Source organism: Protobothrops mucrosquamatus, unplaced genomic scaffold, assembly GCF_001527695.2.
Source record: "Protobothrops mucrosquamatus isolate PMUCROS unplaced genomic scaffold, P.Mucros_1.0 scaffold1314, whole genome shotgun sequence".
NCBI lineage: Eukaryota > Metazoa > Chordata > Lepidosauria > Squamata > Viperidae > Protobothrops > Protobothrops mucrosquamatus.
In genome coordinates, this window is record NW_015387515.1 from 70,382 (window position 1) to 91,272 (window position 20,891).

Sequence of the window (20,891 nt, forward strand, 5' to 3'; positions counted from 1 at the left end):
TCCCCAGCATGGGGGTAGCTGAATATATGTTTGATTTTCAAATTGGAGCTCTGTCTCAAAATTTGACTTTTCTGGCTTAATGGGAATTTTATCACCAGTTGTGAGATATAACATCGACTAACTCCTCAGGGAAAGCTCAAATCTGGAAAACAAGTAGTTTTTCTGTTTCCCCAGCATGAGGGAAGCTAAATATATGTTTCTTTTTCAAGTTTGAGCTCTGTCTCGAACTCCGACTTTTCTGGCTGAATGGGATTTTTAACCAATTAATTGTAAGATATGCCTTTGTCTAACTCCTCAGGGAAAGCTCAAATCTGGAAAACTATTGTTTTTTTTTTCAGTTTCCCAGCACGGGGGAAGCTGAATAGATGTTTGTTTTTCAAATTTTAGCTCTGTCTGAAAATTTCACTTTTCTGGCAGGATGGGATTTTTACCATTAATTTTTGTTGTTTTCTTGCTGAAACCTCGGCTCAGGAGTTTCTTTGGCTTTTTAAAATTCCTAAGTAGACCAGAGGACTTTGTGAGGTTAAGAGGAGAACCTTACAATATAATTATAATTGATATAATCATAATATTAAAATATAATTTTATAATTATAATTCATAATTGTTTCCTAGCAATTATGTTATAATTTGTACTAACTCTTCAGACAAAGAGTGAATCCTGAAAAACCCTTGTTTTCCTGCGTCTCCAGGCCAGGGGGAACATCATTATCTTCCTCAAAAATGAAGCTTAGTAGCTGAATTTATTATAATTACATTGTAATTCATTATGATATAATTATATCATAATTATAATTATATTAAAATTATATTAGTTATAATAATTCATAATTGTCTGCAAGCAATTATGTTGTGCCTTGTACTAACTCCTCAGACAAAGAGCAAAACCTGAAAAAACTTGGTTTTCCTGTGTATCTAGAGCATGGAGAAAACAATTAATTTTCCATTTTTCAAATTTGATGATTGTCTTAGTGACTGAATTTGCTATAATTTTATTATTGTAATTATGATTATGATATAGTTACACTATGTAATTATGATTACGATATAAATAAAATTTTATTATATTATAATTATAATTCATAATTTTCTGCTAGCAATTATGTTATGCTGTGTACTAACTTCTCTGACAAAGTGCAAATCCTAGAACATGATTGTTTGTTTTTCAATTTTGTGTCTCTCTCGAAAGTGAAGCTTAGTGGCTGAATTTGCTGTAATTGTAATATTATAATTATGCTATAATTAATTTTATATATAACATTATAATTATAAATTATAATATTGTAATTATACTTAAGTATGATGCTATAATTATATTATTATATATATATAATTAATTATGGTTATTAAATAATTATTACAGCCATTATAATTAATTATAATTATACTACAATTACAATTATAATTATAGTGAATTCAGGCATCAAGCTTCACTTTTGAGAGAGACTGAATTTGAAACACGAACACTTAATTATATTCTCCCTGGCCTGGAGATGCAAGAAAAGAAGGGTTTTTTCTTTGTTTGAGGAATTAGTACAAAGCAGAGAAAAATATTTTCTATAGGTATTTTTTTTTTTATTATTATTATATTTGGATTTATATCCCGCCCTTCTCCTCGCGGACTCAACTATCAACTATCACAGAGCAAATTTTTATACTTCAGATTGAAAAAGATAGCTATAAACTTTGCTGTGTTTATTTCAACAATAGAAGAATACCAGATACTTCTGTTTAAAAAAATCTGTAGAAATAATTGTGAAAACAAAAGCAGATTACAAAACAGATTTTTCTGTTTATTTTTCATCATAGAACTATATTACAATATTTTGTCCTACAGTTCTTGAATATTCTAACGCTGTATTTGATAACTAATTTTAAATATTTCTGCTTCAAAGCGTTTTGCGGTTTATACATATTTTTACAGATTGTGCCTGCTTTCATCACAACCTTGTTGTCATATAACTGCTCTGAATATTTGTTTCTTCCTTTATGATGCTGATGTCCTGCTCATTGTTTAGCAAATCATTTTCTCTGGGGAAATCTGAGGCCTGCCCCTTGGTGGTCCTCCAGTCAAAAGGAGCAGCTTTCTTATTCAGCATGGAGTCCAACGTCTTCTTTCTACCTTGCTTATTATTGTGAACTGTGCACTTTGTACTGAAATCATGTTTGTTTAGCTCACAGTTCACAGCCAATGATTTATTTCCTACTTCAATTACTTTCTTATGTTCTGCTTTTTGATGGGAAATTTCTTCAGAAATTGAATAAATTTTTTTTGTACTGTGCTCAGTAGAATTATTTGATTGTCTATGAAATAACCTAAACTTTTTTACATCAGCTATAAAGTTTACTTTCTTTTGTTTTTCCTTTGTGGACTCAGTTAACCTCATTGTTGATCCATTGCTTTGGTTGTGTGCTTCAGAGACTCTTGCCACTACTCTTGGATGAATCATTGTAGTTATTTCGAAAAGACTGAGGTTTTTCTTCATATTTTTTTCATTTCCTCCACTTTCACTTTCTTCATCAGATTCTGTCAAGGAAGAGGAGCCTTCTGTGCTAGTTTTAGAGTGTTGTAGATTAGTCAGTTTGTTTCCTTTTAAAAGACCCAATACTTCAAAGCGAAAACTGGAAATATCTTGCTTTAATTCCTGAAGAAGTAAAAGAAAATAAATGCAACTTAAAAAAACTATATTAGAAAATGAGTTATTTTAAAATATTGATTAAAGATTTATTAATAATATTATTAATTAATAATTTTATTTTTGAACTATGTACTATGTAAAGGCATAAATAGGCTTCAGTTGAGCTTACCTCTAATCTTAAATTCACCTAGTGCCAATAGAAATATTTATCCTAACCCTATCCACACCATTTTCTTCCAATGGTCATGTAAAACTACCATTACTCATAAAAATTAAGGAGGAAGACAGCAATAGAAAGGTTTTGTGCTACCTGAGGATGGCCATCCTTCAAGGAGGGACTAAAAGAGTACCTTCCCTATTAGATCTTGTTGGATGGGCTGGAACCACTAGGAAAAAAGGGGTCTATGACACTCAGCGGTCAGGATGGGTGGGCATGAACAGGTGGGTTTGGATGGGTCTTGACTGAGTGGGTGTTGCTGGGTGGATGCAAAGGAGTGAGTGCGGCTGGGCTGATATGGATGACTCAGTGTGGATGACTCTGTGACCAGGTGGGCATGGCTGGGTGAGGGTGGGCAGATGGGCATGCCTGGGGGGCTGCAGATAGCTGGGCATGGTCAGGTCAGCATGGAACGTGTCTCCCTGGCCAACTGGAAGTGGGGAGATGATGCCCCACCAGCTCCTCACCTCCCTGAACTGCTGGCAGCCAAGTGTGCCTCCTGGAGCTTGCGCTGGAACCTGGCGGTGGTCAATCCACTGCCTCCCCCAGAAAAACTTCCTTTCAGATCATGGGGGGGGGGGAGAATTTGAAAGAGTTCAAATGTCCAGTTGCATTAAAAGCTCTGCAGTGATGCCGGAGCACTTACAGTATAACCTTTCTTGGAATTAAGCAAAAAAGGGGGGGATGGACACGTTCCCCAACCTAGGGCCAAGAGAAGATTCAGTTTGCTCCACTGTCCTCCCCCTTCTGAGAATTACAACTTTGCATTGCTGCTGTGAGTCATCCCATTCTGGTGCTAGAAACCCCCTTAACAATAGTTTTCTGATATGGGGAGAGAGACCCCACCCCTTCTATTTCCTCCTAACTCAAATCCACCATGACCCACTGATTTCTGTGGAATTTCATCCTACTTGGAAACATCCTCACAACTGCTCCCTGGCTTACTGGCTGCCAGCACACCCAGAACAGCACACTCACAGGGGAGAGCTGAGAGGCACTGTTTTCAGGGAGGGACCCTTGTCAAGCTGGGTGTACCAGGAGCTGTGGGTGTGCAATTCTGGGTGTATTGGCAGCCAGTGAGCCAGTGAGCAGCTGTGAGGAAGGGAAGGAGGGTTGGAGGGAGAAAAGGGGAAGCAGGAAGGCAGAAGGACTCCTGTCATACACCAGGGAGATACTGCCCCATCGGAAAGCTATCCCTCACCCCACAATGAAGAAAAAAAGCCAGGCAGGAAGTGGAGGACTTCAACTGGCGATGGGAAATTTGTGGAGTGGAGTGAGTCCCAGGTACGGTTGCAAGAGCACTGGCATCACCGCAGAGCTATTAATGCAGCTGGAGATTTGTGCTCTTTCAAACTCTGCCCCCCCCATGATCTGAAAGGAAGTTTCTCTGGGGGAGGTGGCGGATTGACCGTCAGGCTCCAGCGTGGGCTTTGGGAGGCATGTATTTGGCTGCTGGTAGTTTGGGGAGGCAAGCAGCTGATGGGACATTGAGTTGTCCCCATATCCCATTGGCCAGGGTGATTTGTTTCATGTCAATCTGGCTACGCCCAGCCATCTGCACCCACCTGCTCATGCCCACCCATCCATGCCCATATGGTTGTGTCAAGTCATCTGTGCCAAGTCATCCATGTTGACCCAGCCATGCCCACTCCTCCACGGTCACCCATCCACACCCACCTGGTCATGTCAAATGTAATGAATTATTATCTATCTATCTATCTATCTATCTATCTATCTATCTATCTATCTATCTATCTATCTATCTATCTATCTATCTATCTATCTATCTATCTATCATCTCTCTCTCTTGCTCTATCAATATCAATATCAATATCAATATCAATATCAATATCAATATCAATATCAATATCAACGTGACAGATTTTATCTTCCTGGGCTCCAAGTTCACCACAGATGGGGACTGCAGCCAAGAAATTAAAAGATGCTTGCTCCTGGGGAGGAAAGCTATGGCAAATCTAGACAGCATACTAAAAAGCAGAGACATCACCCTGCCAACAAAAGTATGTATAGTCAAGGCCATTGGTTTCCCAGTTGCAATGTATGGCTGTGAAAGTTGGACCGTAAGAAAGGCTGAGTGCAAAAGAATTGAGGCCTTTGAACTATGGTGCTGGAGAAGACTCCTGCAAGTCCCCTGGACTGCAAGGCGATCAAACCGGTCAGTCCTAGAGGAGATCAACCCTGACTGCTCTTTAGAAGGCCAGATCCTGAAGTTGAAACTCAAGTACTTTGGCCACCTAATGAGAAGGAAGGACTCACTGAAGAAGAGCCTAATGCTGGGAAAGATTGATGGCAATAGAAGAAGAGGATGACAGAGAATGAGGTGGCTGGATGGAGTCACTGAAGCAGTAGGTGTGAGCTTAACTTGACTCCAGAAGATGGTAGAGGACAGGAAGGCCTGGAGGAATGTTGTCCATGGGGTCGCGATGGGTCAGACACGACTTCGCAACTAACAACAACAACAATCTTTCTATCTGTGTAAAGACCTGCCTCAATCAGTCCTCCCAAGAAAGCAAAACTCTTGAAACGAACCTCATTTCAAAAGGAACTTTTATTGGGAGATGTTGAACGGCATTCTGCAGCCCTCCTTGAAGCAAACTGTTGAGCACAGAGTTGTGGTGGGGAGTCTCTCCGCCTCTCATTTTCCCCTGGGGGGGGTGAGCATCTCTAGGTTCGCCCCAGGCATCGCTGGCTTTGGGCTTAGTTGATCTCGGCTTCCTCAGCCAGGATACACCAATTGTTGAGGCAGTTCGGGTCTCCCCTGGCAATGCATGCATGGTACACATCATTGTTCAGCTTGCCTTTGAAATGACCCACTAGGTCTTTCGGCCAGTTGAGATGGCACACCAGGTCTCTAAACTCCTCTGTATACTCAGCCACCGGGCGACAATCTTGCTTCATGGTTTTAATGCATTCTCTGGCCTTCCTGTCAGCTAAGGGAAGCCATGAATTTGCTTGAAGTTTTGGAGCTCGGGGGCATCAGCGTTATGCAGGTCACTATCCATCAAGCCACCGCTCCCTCCAGGGCCATGGTCATGACTCTCACCCATCCGTGGTCGCTAGGGATGTCTCGACCGTATTCCTCCATGTAGCTCAGGACATGGGCTAGGAAAAACCCCAGTTGCTCAGATGCTCCATCATATTTCACTCCCAAGAGCGGGACCTGTCGGCCGGCCTGGTGGATTCTCCTTTGTCTGGCTCAGCACCCATCTCCTCCAACTAGGGTGACCTGCGGTGGGGTGGCTGCTGCAGCCATTGTCTCCATAGCCTCTGTCGCACTGGTAGAAGGACCCGGGTTCGCTAACTCATCCTCCTGGCATTCCTCCTCTGCCATCCCTGGCACCATTGAGCCCTGGCAAGGGTCTTCCTCTTCCTCTTTAAGGGACTTGAAAGCTTCCACCATCAGGTTGATGGCTTGCTTGAGAAAGCTTTTGGATCAGGCTGGTCTCTCGTTGTCCTCACTGAGGTTGAGCGACCTTTCCATCTCTTGCTTCCACCCTGGTTGGTGGCTGCTACACTTAAGGGTCACCTTCCTGGCTTTTGCCTCCCATTCTTCCTTCCTTCTGATGCCAATCGACCACCTTAGCTTCTCCCAACTCTCTCTGGTCATGGCTTTGTTGGAAAAGCTGGAGGAATCTGCGCTGCTCCCGCTCAGGCCAGCCATGGGGGGAGCTTCCCCACAAAGGTTGTGTTCTCCTCTCTCACCACTGTGGTTCAACATCTTTTGCACAGTCCCCATGGTAGGGGTTCTCCCTCTGGGTTGACCACTCTGCAGATCCTGCCTCAATCAGCCCTCCCAAGAAAGCAGAACTCTTGAAATGAACCTCATTTCAAAAGGAGCTTTTATTGAGAGATGTTGACAGCAGGAATAGAAGGCAGGATCTGAGGGTTTCCCACATGAATCAATAGGTCAAAAGAATCAATAGTAACCTCACCCCAACTGTCCATCTGGACCGAGGTCTTCAAACTTGGCCCTTTTATGACTTATGGAGTTCAACTCCCAGAAGGCTTAAACACTCCTTTGTGCAACTGGATTCTTGATTTTCTTACCAACAGGCCCCAATATGTGCAAGTTGGAACAAATACCTCTAATACCATTTTCTTGAGCACAGGTTCTCCTCAGGGCTGTGTCTTAAGTCCGCTGCTGTTCACCCTGTTGACCCATGACTGTTGTGCTAAGTTTGCCACCAACCATATTGTGAAGTTTGCAGATGTAGTGGGCCTTATTCAGGATGACAAGGTGGAAGCTTACCGCAAGGAGGTTGAAGGGTTGGTGAACTGGTGTAAGGAAAACAGCCTAGTTTTAAATACCGGAAAAACCAAAGAGATCATTGTTGATTTCAGAAAAGGCAGGCACAGCCACACTTCTCTGTGCATAAATGATTCGCCTGTGGAGATGGTTACCAGCATCAAATTTCTGGGTGTGCAGCTAACGAGTAGGCTGACTTGGTCGCTCAACAGTGAGAAACTGGTGAAGCGGGCACAGCAGCACCTGCATTTTCTGCACCGCATGAGAAAAGCACATCTTCCCCTGTCCTGACCACAGCATCACAATCTGGTTTGGAGGCATCACTGCTTCAGACAGGAAGGTGGTGCAGAGAGTGGTGAGAATGGCCGAAAAGATCATTGGCAGTTCCCTCCCTTCCATCCAGGACATAGCACAGAAGCGCTGCTTGAGAAGGGTCCGTAAGATTATCTGGGACACTTCACATCCTCTTCATGACCTGTTTTCCTTGTTACCTTCTGGGAAGAGGCTTCGTGGTATCCGAAGCAGAACATCCAGATTCAGCCAGAGTTTCATTCCATACAGCATTAACCTTGCGAACTCTCAAGTTTCCTCCTTCCTTTATATATTCAAGATGGACAATATTTAATATTTATTTGCTACGTATATGTAGGTATGTGGGTCTATACATATGTTGTTCATAGTATGTTTAGGTGTGTGTCATGTATGTGTTTCACTTTGTGAGCGGGCAACTAAATTTCATTTTTGATGTGTGCCATTGTGCCCACAGTATAACAATGACAATAAAGGTTATCTTATCTTATCTTATCTTATCTTATCTTATCTTATCTTATCTTATCTTATCTTATCTTATCTTATCTTATCTTATCTTATCTTAATTCCTCATCCAGGCATGCTGGCTGAGGAATTTTGGGAGTTGAAGTCCACAAGCCATAAAAGGGCCAAGTTTGAAGACCCCTGATCTGACCCCTGGATGGTTCAAACAAGCCTATCTGCAGTGTGAAGATGCTGTGGGAATGGGGCGATAAGGCGCTGCTTCCAAGGCTCTTAGGTCTCTCTCTGCCACTTCTTCTGCACTTGGAGATAAGGCAGATGGCCAGAGGCACATTCCATTCTCACCCCAATGGAGAAACATCAAAGAGGATAGAGCAAGGAACAGAGCAAAAGGAAATACATATCAGCAGCCCGAAGCTTCCCCTTCCCTTCCAGGAGAATGGCAGAATCTGAAAAGAACAAGAAACCCCATGCCATAGAAGGATAGGGTTCTGACAATCTATATCTATCTATATATCTATATAGAATATAGTCTCTAGTATACAAAAACATACTTATTAAATATATAAAATCATGTCTATAATAGAACCAAAGAATAGCCATGTTTATCCTATTCATGAACCCTTCAGGAAACTCATGTTGCTGGAATGCATGGCATGACAAGGTACGGAGTGGATGGGTGTATGTGTGTGTGTGTGTGTGTGTGTGTGTGTATGTCAGCAACAGATAATGGCTGGTACATGGAGTGGGTGTATGGAATATGATGTGCTGCACTTTTCAAGAAATAATAGAACAAGGAAAGGAATTACACGAACCATCTGAAACATTTCTGACACGTCATGAATTTAGACTTGGAATAAATGTTGGATATAAAAGGAGAAATAAAATGCAATGGACTTTGGAAGCATGAGACCTCCATGCGGAGTGGGGGACACCCTAAAGTCTAATTCCCAGCCCACTCTAACACAGCCTGGCCAACTGTTGTTGAGTGTTTGTAAGTATTGATTGTGTGAATGAGTAGCCTAGTTGGGCAGCAATACTTACAGTAACTTGAGTAGCCTTGTTGGACACAGTTATTTGAAAGCGGAGGTGGTGGCGCAATCCTCACATTGGGGCAGCATTGTTGTGGGCTGTGGAGCAAGCCTCATGTGGGGGCAGCAGCGCGATCCTTGCGCCAGAGCGGCATTGCTGTCGGCTGCGGTGCGATCCTCGCACTGGTAGCATTGCTGCGAACTTGGCAGTGGCACCACAAGCCTCACACAGGCGCCGCTGTCGCTGAGAGCCTTGCACACATGCTCACAGCCCCGTTTGTGTGGTGCGCAGCCTGTTTTTACACACGCATGAATGTGTGGCCACATTCACATTTGTGCATTTGCACATAAGGCGCCTGCCCCTTCCTCTCCCATCGGGCCATCAATCCAAAAAGGTTGGAGACCCCTGATCAGTGGTGGAATTCAAATATGTGAACAACCAGTTCTCTGTGTAGATGCCGCTTCCAGAAGTCCATTCTGGGCCTGGGCAACAAAATATTAGCTACCGGTTCTGCTGAACTGGTGTGAACTAGCTGAAACCCACCACTGCCCCTGATGTAAGGTTTCAATTAGTGCCTTGAATTGTATAACAGTGTCCAGATTTAGTATACTGTAAGTGGATATAATAAATGAAATTTATCCCATATACATCTTTAACTTCCAGAAAGATGTACTATATTATATTTTTACTGTAGAGTTTGTGATTTATTGTTATTAAAGCAGTTACCTTAAAATTCTCTTCTGTTAGTCCATCTTCAGTTTTAGCATTTCTTATCATTGCTGCCACATATCTCTTAACCAAATTCCTCATCACCTCCTGAAATATAAGAACAAGGTTGTTGATTAATATCTGATGAGCAAAATAGTTGTTCTGAAAAGTCTAAATGATGAACTTCTGTGGCCAATTGTATCATCTTTATCATGCTGGCAAGGGAATTTCTATTGCCTCCTTGCTGTCTTCCATGTTCTAAAGATTGGGACATAGCTACTGAATTATGATAGGTAGAACTGACTGCAATATTTATTACCATGTGCTGAAAATGCTCTTGTAGAAATTAAAAGACAAAGTACTCCCCAATCTGCCTTATCATAGTGAATAATAGATAAATTGCTGTCTCTCCTTATTATTTTAATTTTAGTCATACAAGGTTGTGGTTTATGTTATATTCATAAAGCAGTGACAATATGTACTTGAGAAATACATGTGTATGAAAGATTTTTCAAGTCCTTTGTTTTACTTTATACTGTTTTTTTATACAAAATTTTATTGAATATATAATTAAAAAACACAAAAGACACATTAAACATAATACAATTAAAGACAAAAAAGACACATTGGACATGATACAACTTCCCTGTTTAAATGATACTATTAATATTACTTTACATTAAATTATTATATTGTTACACAGTGCGCATTCTTTCAATAAAGTACATCCTAGTTAAATAACTTTTGGTTCTATCTGATATAACAAATATTAAAATAAGAATTTCTAGGTTATCTACTTAATCATCAGCCTTTGTCCCAGCGTACCTCTTAAAATCCAACCAATTATACACTTTATTCCAAATTTCAAAGTACTCTGTTTCTGTTTTATTTTTGAGTTCTAATGTCAGTCTGTCCATTTCCGCACAGGATAGAATTTTGTTTAGTATTTCTTCTTCAGGGGGTGGTTTCTTTTCCAATTTTGAGCATATGTTAATCTTGCTGCGGTTAAAATGTGCAGAATTAAATATAAAGCTCCTTTGCTGAATTTATCCATGGTGATCCCTAATAAAAAGAGTTCTGGTTTTGCTTCAATTTTTAATGATAGTATCTCTTCTAACCAATTCTTTATCAGGTGCCAAAATTTTCGAGCTTCTGAGCATTCCCACCACATATGATAGTAAGTCCCTGTTATTTTCCTACATTTCCAAAATAATGGTGAAGATTTTTTGTCTATTTTTGCTAGCCTTATAGGGGGGAGGTGCCACCTGTAAAACATCTTGTATAAGTTTTCTTTGTAAGTAGTAGCTAATGTTAATCTCCTATTCCTGTCCCACAGTAGTTGCCAATAATCTAACTCGATATTATAGCCAAAGTTTTTATTCCAAATTAACATTGTATCTTTCATCTGTTCTGCTGGCATACTTTGTTCTAATAAATATTGGTATTTTTTTTTATCATTTTGTCGTCAGTTCCTAGCAGAATTTTGTCTAGTTCTGTATATTCTAGTTTAATCCCAGGTTCTTTTTTATCTTTTCTATATCGTGCTTGTATTTGCAAGTATGCCCACCATTCCAACTTTATGCCATCTTCTAATAGTTCCCTCTTGTTTTCAATTCTCCGGTCTCATCTAGAATGTTTTTATATGTAATTACCTTTCCCTGGTTCATAAATTTTGGGTGCAAAAAAATCTCCAGTGTTGAAATCCAATTGGGTATTTTCATGTAATTAGATTTTTTAAATTTTAATCCACACATCTAGTAGTGCTCGTCTAATATTATGTTTCTGGAAATACTGGTGTGCTTTGTATTTCCCATCCCATAGTATTGCATGCCACCCTGTCTGCATGTCATGACCTTTTAGCAATCTCCTATTCCTTAAATGTATCCATTCCTTTAACCAAGCAAGTGTTGCTGCCTGGTAATATTTTTCCCAATTTGGGAGACCGAATCCTCCTCTTTCTTTTGCATCCTGCAATAACTTAAATTTAATTCTCAGTTTCCTCCCTTGCCAAATAAATTTGGATATAATTTTGTTTAAATTTTCAAAGAAATTTTTGCCTAAATTAATCGGTATACATTGGAATAGGAAAAGTAGTTTGGGTAGCACATTCATTTTAATAGTCGCAATTGCTGTTCCTCTCATGACTGCCTTGGCTGTATCCCATAGATTTTGGGTATTGGTCTCCTCTTTCTTATTTGTCTGGAAAAATATCTGCATTTGTTCTTCCATTTTTTGCTTAAATTCTTTTTGATTAAAAATTGCTTTTTTTAAGGTCCATCTCCTAGTTGCCTTCTGACCTTTCCATTTCATTATAATAGGATTGTGGTCTGCCCAAGTATTAATATCTATCATTACCTCATCTACATCTGAATTTAATTCTTTCGTTGTCCAGGCCATATCGATTCTAGACCATGATTGGTGGCGCCCTGAATAATATGTAAATTGTTTTACATTTGAGTTTCCCTCCCTCCAGCTATCCTGGATATTGTTCCTCTGCCATTTTGAAAAAAGTATCAGGTAGTATTCTTCTAGTCCCTTTTCTTACATTCTCGCTTTTATAGTCTAATTCTCTATCTACGATTGCATTAAAGTCACCAATTAAACAAATATTTTCATATTCAAAATCACCAATAATGTAATTTCTTGTAGAACTGTCTTTGTTTCTCATTGGGAGCATAAATTCCTATTAGGGCGACTTTTTTCTTATTCAAGGAGATTTCAATTATCAAGATTCTACCTTCATTGTCCTGGTACATTTGTTTTGCCGGGATTCTTTCATTGAAATTTATCACTATTCCTCCTTTTTTCTGCTGTGAGAGAGATACAAATTTAATTCCTAGCTTGGGATGATTTAATAGGTCTTGGTGCTGATTCTTTATGTGAGTTTCTTGTAAAATTATTATATCTAATTTTTTCTTACTGAGCCTATTCAAAATTTTATTTCTCTTGGCTGGGGAATTTAAGCCATTTACATTTAATGATAATACTGTTAGTTCTTCCACATTACTGCCTATATTTTGATCTGGTCGTTCTCGTCGATCTATCTTCTTTAAATTCTTTATGTCTACTTTCGTCGTTGTTGCCATCATTCATTTGTTCCTTTCTCCTAGTTTCCGGTTCTTTGCTTTGTATTTCTCGTGCCTTTCTACTGTATCTCTCTGTAATCTCTTCTTCTCTTAGTTCTCTTTCTTCTAATTGATCTTTGCTACCTAGATATTGCTGAGAGAATTCTTCTGCTTTATTTATCATATCCAGCCTTTGCCTTTTTTCTTGCCAAGTCACCAGGATCCCTTTTGGCATCAACCACCTAAAATTAATATTCCGTCTTATTAGTTTTGATGTGATATGTTGATAAGATCTCGTTTTACTTTATACTGTTGTGGGAACAATCCAGAGAAAGAAATATTTTGGGAAATATTAAAAAGGCAGAATATATTTCCCCCCAAAATTTTAAAGGCAGAAACCAACCCCCCCCATTCTCTGCAGAAACCAGGTCTGCAGAAATGCAGATGTGATAATCTTGTCAGAAAGATTGGAGCCAGGAAACTGGGATTAGGAAGAAAGATCCCTAGAGTCAACAATCCCTCACACCAAAAATCCAACAGTAATCAGCCATGGCCCCAGAGAAGCAGGATATGACCTTTGGGACATAATAGGATTAACCCACCACCATCGGAATACCAGAAAGGCACACTCAGACTCAGGTCAAAGTTCATGCCACAGGAACAACTCCAAACAAAAGCTCAAGAAGGTATAAAAATCCACTCCCTACTACATGTGTTCTCTTTTCTTGCAGAGCCATCTTTCTGTCTGGCTCTCCTCTTCAATAAACTACAACCTTCTTTCTAAAGCAGTCACCATGTTGTTTATTCCCGGCTTGGACTGAAGAAGACTTTTCCTTCAACAATGTGGCACCCCAGATGGGACTACAAGCTAACCTCTCCAATGGACTGAGACTAGTAAGACCCATCTTGTCAGCAGCAGAGTCCTTGTGTCTGTGGATGGGTTTCCCAGACTATGGCCATGTGGAGCAAGGGTAGTAAAAGGGAGTTTTGAGCTTGAACTCAAGGACTGCTATGGAAAGAAGGTGGGTACCTCTAATTTTTAACTTTTAAAGCTCAGGGGAGCAAAGGAAATGTGTGTATGTCTGTGTGTGAGAGTGAGAAGACCCTTTTCCCAATCACAATTGGATTTTGCTCCCTCTGGCTTTTCCTAACCGCAGAAAGGATCTGTTTAAGTGTCAGACCCTGGAAAGCATGGGGGTTTGGCCAGAGCACAGTTCCTTTTGTTAGGGAAAAGGGAGAGGCTGTGTGAGATGGAATGGAAAAATGAATGAGAGAATAGGATTTGGGCAACCAGCTGATAAGGCCCTGTAAGAAAAGCCCTAAAAAAGGAGGGGTCCATACCTCTGGGAAGCAAGCGGAGGTCCTCCTGGACTTTAGTGTGTCCAAAAACTGCAGGCGGGAAAAGGAAAAGGCCAAGGAAGGAGGTGCCCATACTCACTGCGGGGAGCAGCTGGAGCCCTCCCAGGCTCCTTTTTGGTCTGAAAATTGATGGCAGAGTTCCCTTGGAGGAGGGGTCCATACTCTTTAAAGGGAAGCAGAGTCCTCCCAGACCCTTTTTGGTCTGAAAACTGTAGATGGGGTGAGGGGCTTCACTAGGAAGCCCAAAATTCGCCAGAGCCTGGTGGAGACAAAGTGAATCCCTACATCAGAATAGGGAAACATGGGAAGCTCTAGCTCGAGGGCCATGGTAGGCTCCCCATTGGAAGACTTGCTTGATGCCTGGGACAGGAGGCAATTGCCTGTCCAGGCAGGTATAAAAAGAAAAAGGTGAAAGATTTGTGTAAAAAATTGGACTTTGCTCAGGGCTTTGCTGGGAAACCAATTTGGCTAAATAAAGGTACTTAAAGGGAAATTAAAATATAGAAATAGTGATTTTCTCTCTCTCTCTCTTTCTATGCAACCACATGTTATGTTTAAGAATTGTGCCTTCCCTAATTTGAGTTAACTGAGATTTATGGTGGGAATGACCAGGATGTGTAAAACTAAGAATTCTGTTTCCCTTTTCTGTTCTCTTTTCCTTGTCTTTGTGTGTGTATGTGTGTCAATGTCTTTGTATTCAAGTAAATGTGACTGTTAATTGTCTCTAATCTAAAGAGAAAAGAATTTAAAATTCTGCTAGAAATTCTACTTAAAATAAGCCACCAAAAGGAAAATAACCCTCACTCTGTTTGTCTGACCAACAAACAGGGTGAAGATGTTGGGTTTTTTTTCCCCTTTCTCTCTCTGTACTTTTAAGAACAGCCAAAAGTTATCAGGAGGGAATGTTTTAAGTTCATTTGCTGGAAAAGTTTCACTCTTGCATGTGTTTTCTGTATGTGTTGTAAATGGATTTTATTTGTCTATCCTTTTCCTGAAACATGAGGTGTGTCTAGCTTCATGAGCTCATGTTTGCTTGTGTAGGGAAATAACCTTCTTCTTAAGTTACTTTTCTTATCCTATCACTAATCAGTGAAACTACTATGGAACTAATCCTGGAACATATAAGCATTTTTCAATCTCTAAAATAATGTGGTCTATTTTATATAAAAGATAGACTCTCCTGCCCTTGACAAATTGCACACCTTAAAATATTAGGCTTTTAAAATTATTTGGAGCTTTCAGCATTCTCAAGCTGCCCAGCACTTTCAAGTTGCAAGTCTTTCAGTCCTCTTTAACATGTTACAAATGTTCAATTTCAGAAGTGAGACCTTTCATTTTTTGTTCTCTTACCAGAATTCAGCCTCTCTTTTGTCCTCATCTGTGGTGTGTCCAGTTTGTCTGCTTGTCTGTTTAACAACTGCAGTAATATCTTTTCAAATTCTGACTGCAAGCTACTCCCCCTGTCCAATTCTACTTTTTCTTTTCTTATCAAACTCTGTTCTCCTCTCATCTTCCTCTCATCTTCTTGACTCTACTTGATTGTTATACTACAAATACAGTGTGCAAATGTTAATTTAATTTTAAAATATTAATTTTGTGATATTTTGCTATTACTATTTAAACACATCATAGCATTTAGTGACTATCTTATACTTAAGCTTCATGCTGTTAGGCTTGTGGGAAAGGCCAAAATGGAATTTCATGCTATCATTTACTAAAGAATAAGGGACCTGAAACATTTCCAGCTAGTTTGTTAGAACAAATTAGACAAATATGGGCATATTTGAAAATAGGCTTAAAAATGTTTCCATCAGTAGATGCCTGTCAGGTCCCCAAATCCTTCTTGTCTCCCTTCCATATATATACAGTATTCTTTTGCTTTTCTTTGGGGCCTGCCATTTAGCTGGGGGGAGGGGGGGTATTTGCTTTGGCTTTCGCTTTCTGCTTTCCTTCTTCCACCTTTATCCACTTGAGAAAGGAGTGTGTCTTCCTTATCAGGAAGACGGTTACAGAGAAACAAAAGCTGGAGAAGACCTTGAGATGCGCACCAACTGTACCAGTTACCTGCTCATGGTGCCACCTGTGGATTGGCTGGAATTCAAATGTACATTATGACTTTGGTGGGAGGAGGAATATTGCTGGTTTAATTACATGGTTTAAGTGGGATTTCCCCCAGATCTCGCCTTGATGTCCCTACTGTCACCCCTAATAAAAGTTTCCTTTTGAGAAAAAGCTTGTTTCAAGAGTTCTGCTTTCTTGGGTGGTTAGCTGAGGTGGGTCCTTATAATGCTACTGACCACTTTCAATGAAAAGAACACCTTAAAGATGTTAAAAGTGATCAGTGGCATCCCACTGATGAAAACATTTTTAAGCCTGTTTTCAAATACCATTAAAAAGCGCATTATCTTTTTTTTAAATGTTTTTTCCATAAATATCTTTTAATTTTTATTTCCAATTAATAACAAATAGCCAAATCTGCAAAGATGAAGCTGGGAAAGCTAAGACTCGGAATGAATTAACATTTGCAACAAATGTCAAAACTAATTTAAAAAAAGTTTCTTTCAACATGGAAAACAGAAGAAAAAGGTCAAGGAAACAATTGGTTCATTACTGGGAAACAGAATGGGACAATTCGCCTCCACCACATAATCATGTCCCCTTCACCCCAGCCCTCCAGCCACAGCTGATTGAGAATTGGCATTCAAACTTGACTGGCCCTGTGCTGGTGCTTCTCCATCAGTGGACCCCAAGCCTTCCACCTCTGTCCCCACATCACAGATGATTTACAGTGGGATAATTGTACTCGGGCAATTTGCCCCAAGAGACAAGGAGCCATGCCTCTCAGCAGCCAATCTGGGTTCCAAAGGATGGGCCTCTGCTGAGCAATGGAGGAACTTGCTGGTTGTGGTGGCAGGTGGGGCTGCAGCAGCAACGGGATGCTGGGCCCAGGATCAAGGCCTCTGTGCAAGCGCTGGGGGAGGCTGCAGTGGCAGGAAATGGCATACACACACACACACACACACACACACACACACACACAGACAGAGACAGAGACAGAGACAGAGACAGAGACAGAGACAGAGACAGAGACAGACAGATACAGAAAGACACACTTCACTGGGGAAGGCAGTATAATCAGGGAAGCAATCCTTTTTGGGATGCTTGGTCCAGGATGGTGGCCTCTGTGAAGGTGCTGGGGGAGGCAGCTGCGGTGGCAGGCACCGACACACACACACACACACACACACACACACACACACACACACACACACACACACAGTTGGCTATATAAAAAAGCAGCAGTGAGCAAGAGACATGGATCAAACAGAGTTCTGAGGAACAGCAAAAAATGCAGTGTGAACTTTTCTAGTTGCATTTCATCACTAGCAAGGCTGAAATAAGATTTTTATTTTTGTATGAAAGCTGTATTGCAGCCAGCTTGCATATTCAATCTTTTAGTGGGCAAATCATAGGTGTTCTTTGCATCTTTGTAAAAAACGAAAAAAGAAAAATACTTCTATTTTCCCTGGTAATTGCCAGGCATCAACACAGAATCCTAGGCATTAAAACAAAATCATGTATGTGTGTATGAGTGTGACCAGAAAAGGATCACCTCCATGATCCTGTTGCCTTCCCCAGTGGTGTATGTGTGTATGCATGCAACAAAAAAAGATTGCTTCCCCGATCTTGCTGTCTTCCACAGTGGTGTGTGTTATGTACTGAGCTTAATTGAGAACAGGTGCAGGGAGCTGCATTGAGACCATTAGCAGACCATGTAGCCTGCTGGGCTAGACTTGCTATCTGCAAGGGCTGGCTGGGATGCAATTGAGCAGGAAAATACATTGCATTCATTGGCTGGCAATACCCCAGGGCAAATGTATAAAAAAGTAACAGAGCCATTTTGTTCTGAGTTCTGTTTAGCTGCGAATAAAGAAGTACCTGTTTGTGAGTCCTGCCTTTTCAATGCCTACCAATGCAAGAAACAGAACATTGGCGACGAAGGTGGGATCGTGCAGCCGAAACTTCAAGGGCTGACTCACCACGCAAAGTCTTGAAGCGCTGAGAAGTACACCGTTCCAACCTCCTTCGCTCTGCCTGCCAGCACAAAAATGCTGGAGGAGAGTGCCACAAGGAATCGTCCTAGAACCCCTTCAAAAGCCTGCGCAGCACGAGGCATTGAAAAGGCCGCCAAAGATCCACCATGGCGAAGATTGGTCGTCTTTCTGAATTTGACGTTAAACATCCAGAATGATGGAGCTCCTACATTGCTAGGGTGGAGAATTACCTAAGAGTCAACCAGGTTCGGGATGACGGACTAAAGGCCACAACACTGTTGTGCGTTTGCAGTCAAGAAACTTTTGATATTGCAGAAAACCTGGTTGTTCCACCACTCTTGGAGTCCATTGCTTATGCGTTGAAAAGAATGCTCAAAGAACATTTTGAGCCGAAGCTGTCGGTCATAGCTTGGCGACATGCTTTTGAACAGCAGGACCAGCATCCTGGAGAGTCCGCTGCTGATTTCATCGCTGCTCTGTGACAAGCTGCAAGGCCTTGAGAATTTAAGGACCTGGAAGAGCAGCTACGAGACCGGTTAGTCTGTGGTCTGAGGAGCAGAGAACTTCAGCAAAAGCTTTTTGCTAAAGAAACCGTCTCCTTCCAAGATGCGCTGAGGGAGATAATGGCTGAAAAAACAGCAGGTAGAGTTGTTAAGGCCTTGCGGCTCTCCAAGAGCCCTCCTTGCTCGGACACGGTCCATCAAGAGGAAGCCGAGAAGGTTGAAGACTCCAAGTTGGACAATGAGGTCGATCGGTTGCAACAGCCTCCAGAACGAATACCTCAAAGGCAAGCAGACAAAAGCTTTGACAAGACAGTTCCCTTCTCTCGGTGTTTCGGGTGTGGAGGCCACCACAAATGTACCGACTGTCATTTTCGTTCCGCCACTTGTCAGGTGTGTGGCCGGCAAGGTCACATCACCGCCGTCTGTTTGGGTCGCAAGAAAGACCGTCCATCGGAAGAGTTGCCTCGGAAAGGTATTGGGGTTCCCAGCCAAAACAGAGTGGGTTTTTGCGTGTCAAGAAGGAGCGTATTTAGAACTGGTGCCTTTGAAGAAAAAGCTTCTTCTTGAAGTCAAACTGCAGGGGGTCCCCTCAGACATGGAGCTGGACACGGGTTCAGCTTTGTCCATAATTTCCCAAAGAACAGATTTGCTGCAGAAGCGGCCAACGAGTTAAGCTCAGGCCGTCGAATCTCGTTTTGACCGACTTCCAGAATTCCCGAGTGCATGTCAAGGGGGAAGCCACATTTGGGGTGCAGTTTAGGGATTTCGAGGGCCCTTTGCAATGCATCCCCTTACGGGATCGGGGCTGTCTTAAGCCACCTCAAGGCTGATGGGACACAAGTCCCTATAGCCTATTACTCCAGGACTCTTTCTGCTGCTGAGTGCAATTATGTGCAGACAGGGAGGCATTGGCCATTGTGGCTGGCATCAAGAAGTTTCAAGACTTTTTGTATGGCCGCCATTTCATGGTCTTCACTGATCACAAGCCACTTCTGGGGTTGTTCATGATGAACAAACAGACACCCCAAATCATCTCTCCTAGAATGTTGAGATGGTCAATATTTCTTTCTGCATATGACTACTGCCTGGTTCACAAACTGGGTCGAGAAATGGGCCACGCAGACGGCCTTAGTAGGTTGCCTCTAAAGCAGGTAGAGCCAGATCCTGCACTGGCCAACCACATCCTGTCTATCCAGGATTTGCCGGAGTCTCCCCTCCAGCTACTGACGCTAACATGCGTGTTGAATTGGGTGCTCACAGGATGGCCTGACAAGTGTCCTGGCACTGACTTCCAGTGTTTCTGGAAAAGGAAGCATGAGTTATCCACCTTTAAGGGTCGTATACTGTGGGGAAGCAGGGTAATAATCCTGACCTCACTGAGGACTAGAATCCTTGTTTCTCTGCATGAGGGACATCCGGGAATAGTCTGGATGAAGGCGCTTGCACGCAGCTACCTTTGGTGGCCTGGGCTCGATAAAGAGATCGAGGCCCAGGTCCAAGGGTGCCACATTTGCCAGCAGTCCCGGCCAGAAATGCCACAGGCTCCCGTACATAGATGGGAGACCACACATGCTCCTTGGTCGAGGATTCATATCGACTACGCCAGCCCCTTCCTCATTGTTGTGGACAGTCACTCTAGGTCACTCTAAGTGGCTGGAAGTCGTTCCAGTGTCCACTATGATGACCACCAGAACCGTCCAGGTTCTGAGGGGCATTTTCTCCTCTCATGGGCTCCCAGATGTCATCGTCTCCAATAACAGACCTCAGTTTACTTCATCGGAGTTCCAGTCATTTTTAAGGGCAAATATGATTAGGCATGCTACTTCAGCACCATTTCACCCGGCCTCAAATGGTCAAGCGGAACACATGGTTTGCACCACAAAAGAAGCCTTGAAGAGAATAACCAAGGTAAACTGGCATCACAGGTTGGCAGACTTTCTCCTCTGCCACTGCACAACACCATGCACGTCAACGGGCAAGAACCCAGCTGAGCTCCACTGGGGTCGCCGCCTTATTACCAAGTTGGATAGATTACACCCAGATAGGGTGGCTGTTCTGTCCCCGTCTGACACACACACCCAAACAGCCAGCCAAGGGTTAAATAACTTCTCCACACTCCACGCCACAGATAAGAAACTTGGCAGCAGCTCCGTAGCTGCCTGCCAAGGACTTTTACTCAGAGAACACAGAAACAAAAAATAATACACACAGTTTGAAATTCAATCCACAGTCCAGTGACTCAGCTTAATCTCTGGCACGCCTCCTTTTCTGCTGTG

General features: G+C 41.9%; 1 protein-coding gene across 1 annotated transcript in view; it reads right to left on the minus strand.

Annotated features, from left to right (window-relative positions):
- Positions 1 to 1,918: 1,918 nt before the first annotated feature.
- The window catches only part of TRPC4 (transient receptor potential cation channel subfamily C member 4), a 251,856-nt gene continuing 232,883 nt past the window's right edge, over positions 1,919 to 20,891 (minus strand). Inside the window, exons 9-10 of the mRNA XM_029285122.1 lie at positions 9,652 to 9,741; positions 1,919 to 2,644 (exon numbers count right to left, since the gene is read on the minus strand). Coding sequence (XP_029140955.1) covers positions 1,940 to 2,644; positions 9,652 to 9,741 — 795 coding nt within the window. The 3' untranslated portion in view covers positions 1,919 to 1,939. The remainder of the gene's footprint in view (positions 2,645 to 9,651; positions 9,742 to 20,891) is intronic.